At 40.4% G+C, this 7,992-nt stretch overlaps 1 protein-coding gene across 1 annotated transcript in view; it reads left to right on the top strand.

The window, feature by feature from the left end:
* CLASP2 (cytoplasmic linker associated protein 2) overlaps positions 1-7,992 on the top strand; it is an 89,713-nt gene that overhangs the window by 78,759 nt on the left and 2,962 nt on the right. The window contains exon 18 of the mRNA XM_012001019.1: positions 6,843-6,959. Coding sequence (XP_011856409.1) covers positions 6,843-6,959 — 117 coding nt within the window. The remainder of the gene's footprint in view (positions 1-6,842; positions 6,960-7,992) is intronic.

Raw genomic sequence — 7,992 nt, 5'->3', positions numbered from 1 at the left:
TTTTTTTTTGGTAGTATGTGGTAGCTCACACCTGTAATCCTAGCACTTTGGGAAGCCAAGGTAGGAGGATCACTTGAGCCCAGAAGTTCGAGACCAGCCTGGGCAACATAATGATGCCTCGTCTCTACAAAAAGATTTTAATTAGCCAGGTTTTCTTGCCTGGTTTAGTGGCTCATGGTGGCATGCCTGTAGTCCCAGCTATTCAGCAGGCTGAGGTGGGAGAATCACCTGAGCCTGGGAATTTGAGGCTGCAATGTGCTGTGATCATGCCACTGCATTCCAGCCTGGGTGACTAAGCAAGAGCCTGTCTCCAAAAAATATGTATATATTTTATATACACGCGCGCGCGCACACACACACACACACACACATATATATATTTGGCCTCATTGAAACGATGGATATATGAAGTGATTTTCAGTAGCCACCAACATCATTAGGTAAAAAGATGATGGGGCAGGGTATATAATGGAGGAGTTAGACTAACAACATCTGAACCTACTGATCAATCTTAGTATCACTGAAGGTGAGACAACTAGACGAAAAGTTTTCTTGCCTGGCTTCATGGCTCATGCCTGTAAACCCAACACTTTGGGAGGCTAAGGCAGGAGGATTGCTTAATCCCAGGAGTTGGAGACCAGCCTAAGCAACATAATAAGAAACTATCGCTACAAAAAAATTTTAAAAATTAGCCAGTCATGGTGGCATGTGCCTGTATTCCCAGCTACTTGGAGGGCTGAAGTAGAAGGATAACTTGAGCTCAGTAGGTGGAGACTGCAGTGAGCTGTGATCATACCACTGCACTTCATTCAGCCTAAGTGACAGCAAGACCCTGTCTCCAAAAAATACAAATAAAAAGTTTCCTTTTCTGAAGCAATTGAACCGAAATCTAATCAAGTCTTCAGTTTAACTGTCAGTTTAAAGGAAGTTCAGAGAATAGAGAAGTGTGTTAAATTGTACCTTAAGGGTGTATTCAGTCAAATTCAGAATGTAGGAAATTCTGTGAGGAAAAATGCCAAATTCCTTTAGTAAAGAAATGGCACGAAGAAAGAGGAAGAGGAGGTTATCAACTGTTAAAGATTTAAAGAGTCTCAAGAATCTAATCAACTTGGCCGGGCATGGTGGCTCACACCTGTAATTCCAGCACTCTGGGAGGCTGAGGCAGGCGGATCACCTGAGGTCAGGAGTTCAAGACCAGCCTGGCCATGGTGAAACCCCATCTCTACTAAAAATACAAAAAGATCAGCCAGTTGTGGTGGTGCATCTGTGTAATCCCAGCTATTCAGGAGGCTGAGGCAGGAGAATCACTTGAACCTGGGAAGCGGAGGTTGCAATGAGCCAAGATCGCTCCATTGCACTCCTGCCTGGGCAACAAGAGTGAAACTCCATCTCAAAAAAAAAAAAAAGAATCTAATCAACTTGAAAAAGAAGAACAAAATTGGAGTACTCACACTCCCAATTTTAAAATGTATTACAAAGCTATGATAGTAAAGACAACATGGTACCGTTGTAAAGGTAGACTTATAGATCAATGAAATAGAATCCAAAAATAACCCTCATATTTATAGGCAATTATCACAGTGTTTTGTGGGGAAGAAGGGTATTTTTAATAAATGTGATGCTAGGACAGCTGGGTTTCCACATGAAAAACAATGAAGATGAACCCCTGCCTCACACCATATACAGAAATTAACTCAAGGAGTGATGCACAGAAAATGGCAGACAGAGTAGGAAGCTCCACGAATTGATCCTTCTACTTAAGCAACCACTGAGCTGGCAAAAAATGAATAGAATCAACTTTTTTGGAACTCTAGGATCTAACCAAAAACTTGTAGTAACCAAGAGAGTACTTAATGAAAGAAAGAGGCTTACTTTCAGTACTTTAGAATAATGCTACAATCAAATTTTATTTCAAAGCAAATTCTTTTTTTTTTTTTTTTTTTTTTTTTTTTTTGAGACAGAGTCTCACTCTGTCACCCAGGCTGGGGTGCAGTGGCACAATCTCAGCTCACTGAAACCTCTGCTTCCCGGGTTTTCTCCTGCCTCAGCCTCCCGAGTGTCTGACTGGGATGACAGGTGCCTGCCATCGTGCCTGGCTGATTTTTGTAGTTTTTAGTAGAGACGAGGTTTCACCATCTTGGCCAGACTGGTCTTGAACTCCTGACCTCATGTTCCACCCGCCTCGGCCTCCTGAAGTGCTGGCATTACAGGCGTGAGCCACTGCACCCTGCCTATTTCAAAGCAAATTCTAAGTATCATGTCATATTAAATACTTCATGAAGTTTACACTTTCAGGACCTAGGATAACGTTTTTAAAATTACTTTCTGGCTTAATACTTCCAGAACATAGTATAATGTTTTAAAGATTAATTTCTGGCTTAATTTCCTGTTTGTTTTAGGTGGTGAGTTGCCTGGATAATGTTTTTAATTTTTTGTAGAGACAGTTTCTTATTATGTTGCTTAGGCTGGTCTCCAACTCCTGGGCTTAAGCATTCCTCCTGCCTCCGTCTCCGAAAGTGTTGGGATTATAGGCATGAGCCATGAAACCAAACAAGAAAACTTTTTTAGGTGGCATCTTATTGAACGACACATAATGTCTAGTTGTCCCACCTTTAGTGATGTTAAGATTGATCAGTAGGTTCAGATGTTATTAGTCTAACCCCTCCATTATATACCTTGCCCCATCATCTTTTCACCTAATGATTTTAGCAGCTGCTGAAAATCACTTCATATATTATTGTAGAATGATTCTGTTCATTTTGGCCAGCTCAGTGGTTGCTTAAGTAGAGGGGTGAATTCTTGGAGCTTCCTACTCTGTCTGCCATTTTCTGTGCATCACTCCTTGAGTTAATTTTTGTATATGGTGTGAGGTAGGGTTTCAACTTCATTCTTTTTCATGTACTGAAAATACTTTTTTACTTTCAGTAAGAAACTTACTTAACTGCCTACCATCCGCCATGCTCAGTAGCCTTGGTGATGGTGGCCCATATTTGTGGTGTAGCTTGCTGGTGCCAGGAGGAACATGGACCTTGTTCTCAAAAAATTGTGGTTGTGTTTTTTGTTGTTGTTGTTGTTTTTATCTCTGGCATTCCCTGAGAGGCTGGCACAGAGATTAGCCTTTGTTTCACCTCCCATCAGGCTTAAGTGGCTTCCTAAGTGGCATCTATTGAAAAGATTTAAAAAACATACTACCCATAGCCACCTGAGGCAAGGGAGAGCAGACAAGACAAGCAGCAAACAAAAGCCTGGGAAGGAGGAAGCTGAGGAAGAAGATAATTGGTGAAATAAGGGTTTTGCTGGGCTACCACGTGTACTGAGGAATCCACCAAAAGTATGCTCACAAAAGACCTTAGAGCAGGGGTCCCTAACCCCCAGGCCATGGACTGGTACTGGTCCGTGGCCTGTTAGGAACTGGGCGACACAGCAGGAGGTGAGCAGTGGGCAAGCGAGCATTACCACCTGAGCTTCGCCTCCTGTTAGATCAGCAGTGACATTAGATTCTTACAGAAGCACGAAGCCTATTGTGAACTGCACATATGAGGGATCTAGGTTCCATGCTGCTTATGAGAATCTAATGTCTGATTGTCTGAGGTGGAACAGTTTCATCCCGAAACCATCCCCCCATCACCCTGCCCCATCCATGGAAAAATTGCCTTCCACGAAGCCAGTCCCTCGTGCCAAAAAGGTTGGGGACCACTGTCTTAGAGGACCCTAGGCTTGGACCTCTGGATGTTCTTTGGGCTCCATGCAAGTAGGAGTTGGGCTAACACAGAATTGTAAGCAGCCTAGCTCACTGAATGATTACCCAGCTCAGAGTCAATCTGCAAAGACTGGGAGAGTGTGTCTTGTTTTGTTTTGACGCCAGGCATTTAAGGAAATCTCTGTCAGGTCATTGACTGACCGCTGAGGTAACAAAGAGACTTCAGTGACCACGTACCATAAACAAAATTTACTCAAACAAATCAGTGATCTAAATATAGCAACTAAAACTATAAAACTCATAGAAGAAAACATGGCGATAAATCTCTATGACCTTAGATTTAAGGTCATCCTCTATGGCAGTGGATTATTAGATATGACACCGAAAGCATCAGTGATAAGTTAAAAATAGGTTAATTGAACTTCATCAAAATTAATAACTTCTGTTCATCTCAGGACCTAATCAAAAAAACTGAAAAGACAACCTATAGAATGGGAGAACATTTTTGCAAATTATATATCTGATAACAGTCTACTATCCAGAATATATATAAAGAACTCTTATAACTCAACAACAAACAGATGAATAACTTTTAAATGGGCAAAGGACTTGAATAGGTATTTCTTCAAAGAAGATGTACAAATGGCCAGCAAGTACATGAAAAGATGCTTGGTGTCATTAGTGATTAGGGAAATGCACATCAAAACCACAATAAGATACCACTTCATACCCACTGGGATGGTTGTGATCAAAAGAACAAAAATAACAGGTTTTGATGAGGATGTACAAAAATTGGAACCCTTATACGTTGCTTGCATAAATATAAATTGGTGGTACAGCTGCTGTGGAACGCAGTTTAGCAGTTCCTCAAAAAGTTAACGTAAAGGCCGCGCACAGTGGCTTACGCCTGTAATCCCAGCACTTTGGGAGTCCAAAGTGGGTGAATCACTTGAGTTCGGGAATTCAAAAGCAGCCTGGCCAACGTAATGCAACCCCATCTCTACCAAAAATACAAAAAGTAGCCAGGTGTGGTGGCGGGTGCCTGTAGTCGCAGCTATGTGGCAGACAGAGGCAGGAGAATTACTTGAACCCTGGAGGTGGAGGTTGCAGTAAGCTGAGATCACATACTGCACTCCAGCCTAGGCAACAGAGCAAGACTCCATCTCAAGAAGAAAAAAAGGGAAAAAGATAAAGTTAACACAAAATTGTCATATAACCCACCAATTCTCTTCCCAGGTGTATACCCAAAAGAAGTCAAAGCAAATATTTAAATAGTTGTACATGTGAATGTTCATAGCAGCACTATTCACAGTAGCCAAAAAGTGAGAACAACCCAAATATCCATTAACTAATAAATGGATAAACAACATGATATATCATACAATGGAATATTATCCAATCATAAATATTATATTCCTGTTCCACTCCTTGCCCATAATACCTCATTCTGCCATGTGATTCCCTCACTGTTCTGGGAAGGGACAGTGTGTTTCTTTTTGGACACTGCACATTATCTACCTGGCCTGTTCTTGTCACACACCAGGCACTTAAATATTTAAACACTGAATGCCATACTGTTTGCCATGTGATTTGTAATAGGAAAAATTTAGCAGGAAGGAGGTTATTGGGGAGGAAAATTTAAACTTAAAATACTCTAGAATGATTAAATTAGGAAGCATACTAAATGAATGCCTCATATCATTATTATAAAGACCATATAGAAAAATTACATTATAATAACAGTTATATTAAAATGATGAGGGGAAATAAAATTAACATAGTTTGATTGCATGACTTAGGAATAATATACTTCTTTTAGCTAGGTATCTATTGATATTTTAATGCTTCTGCAGTTGCTTTAGAAAGATAAAATGATTAGGATTTTAGTGGAGATGAACTCTATTTTTCCTCTGAGTAAAATGTGCATATTCATTCAGATAATTGATTCAAAAATACTTCATGGATAAGATTGCTGTAGACTATTGAAATAAAGTAGGCGGGCACAGTGGCTCATGCCTGTAATTCCAGCACTTTGGGAAGCCGAGGCAGGTGGATCACAAGGTCAGGAGATCAAGACCATCCTGGCTAACACGGTGAGACCCCGTCTCTACTAAAAATATAAAAAATTAGCTGGGCGTGGTGGTGAGCACCTATAGTCCCCGCTACTCGGGAGGCTGAGGCAGGAGAATGGCGTGAACCCAGGAGGCAGAGCTTGCAGTGAGCCGAGATGGCACCACTGCACTCCAGCCTGGCAGACGGTGAGACTGTCTCAAAAAAAAAAAAAAAAAGAAATTAAGTAGTGTGATCAAAAGCATAAGTAGGGGAGATGGACAGAGAAAGGGAAGATGTTGGTCAAAAGGTACAAAGTTTCAGTTAAAGAGTATTAGGTTCTAGCTATCTATTGCACAGCACAGTAACTAGTTAATAATGTATATTTCAAAATAGCAATTATAAAAGAAAATGGATTTTAAATGTTACCATGAAGAAATGATAAGTATCTGAGGTGATGGATATGTTGATAAGCCTGATTTAGTCATTCCATAGTGTACATGTATTGAAACATCACATTATATCCCATAAATGTATACAATTATTATTTGTCAATTAGAAATAAGATACTTTTTTAAATAAAATGAGGTTATTAAAGGCACAATAAAAGCATAGGGGAATAGTTTACATAGACTGGATTATTAGAGAAAGTAATTGCAGGGATGATACAGATGTAAAACTTAATTAGGCCTAGATTATAGGACTACCTTGAGCTACCAAACCAACGAGTTTAGGTTTTATTGGATAGTGAGGAGTGCTGACTGCCTTAAAACCTAATGCTTTAGAAAAGTTAGTCTGGAGACTTTTTCGGGGTGAAATGTCAAGGGAGCAGCCTCAGAGTCAGAGAAGTACAGCTTTCCAGACTAAGTAAGAACCTGATAGAGAGGGCTAACAGAGTGAGGGCGCAGCAGGGGAAGTGAAGGGAGAGAAGGGCATTGTCTATGCTTGAAAAGGTTAAAAAGTTAACTTCAATCTGCACTTTTCTCTCCTCAGTATGCTCGAGAGTTTATCTTTCAGTTGCATCTTCTGTCCCTGTTAAAAAGGTAGTTTTCTCAGATCCCCTGGAGTACTAACAGTGGACTTCTCTCCCTAGGGTTATGATAATTCGGAGAGCAGTGTTCGGAAAGCTTGCGTCTTCTGCCTGGTGGCTGTTCATGCAGTAATTGGTGATGAACTAAAACCACATCTCAGTCAACTTACTGGCAGTAAAGTAAGTAGTGCTGCTGTGTTTTAAAGATGGTGGCCATAGTGCATCCTTCAAAATTTAGTCATATGTCTGTAACGGTAAGCTTTTTATTTGGCATTTAATAAGTCAGACTTTGAGCATCCAACTTGCCCTTAATATATCTATTTTGTATTTTATCTTTTTCTACTCTGACATTTGTTAGATGTTCACTCAGGTGAAGTCAGCAGCTTGTTGGGATGGTTGGTAGGTTTCTGTGAGAGAAAATGCCTTCAGCTTCTAGTTATTTTTAATAGTCAGCTGACTTCTTACAAAATCCCGGACCCAAATCTTTACCCCTAAGCACTGTTTTATTAAGAATAAATAGACTGTTATGGTTATATATTCATGGATTACTGTATATCTCGCAAAATATAGAATACTTGCACATTTTAAAATTTTTCCCTTAAGAACTATGATAATCAAATTATCCTTCTCTATTATCCAAATTAATGTGCAACTTTAACTTAGTATGTTAAAAGTTTTCTGATTCATTGTTCAGGCTTAAAAAATGAGTAAGTCTTGCCTTCCTCATTTGATTGCTACTACCAGAACTTTGAAATTTACTAAGGTAGCCAAAGTGGTTCATACCCGTAATCCCATCACTTTGGGAGACCGAGGCGGGAATATCACTTGAGACCAGGAATTTGAGACCAGCCTGGACAACAAATTGAGAAGACCCTCTCTCTAACAATAAAAATAATAATAATTGTTTTGAATTAGAAGTTTGTTCTCAAGGGTGAAGATAACTTACGATTGTTGAATCATGGCTTATGAACCATTTAGCAGAAAGCACTCACCGTCACTTAAAGAATTTCTCGGCCGGGCGCGGTGGCTCAAGCCTGTAATCCCAGCACTTTGGGAGGCCGAGACGGGTGGATCACAAGGTCAGCAGATCGAGACCATCCTGGTTAACACGGTGACACCCCGTCTCTACTAAAAAATACAAAAAACTAGCCGGGCGAGGTGGCAGGCGCCTGTAGTCCCAGCTACTCGGGAGGCTGAGCCAGGAGAATGGCGT

The sequence above is a fragment of the Mandrillus leucophaeus genome, unplaced genomic scaffold, assembly GCF_000951045.1.
Source record: "Mandrillus leucophaeus isolate KB7577 unplaced genomic scaffold, Mleu.le_1.0 Scaffold646, whole genome shotgun sequence".
NCBI classification, from domain to species: Eukaryota; Metazoa; Chordata; class Mammalia; order Primates; family Cercopithecidae; genus Mandrillus; species Mandrillus leucophaeus.
This window is presented reverse-complemented; position numbering and strand designations above follow the sequence as displayed.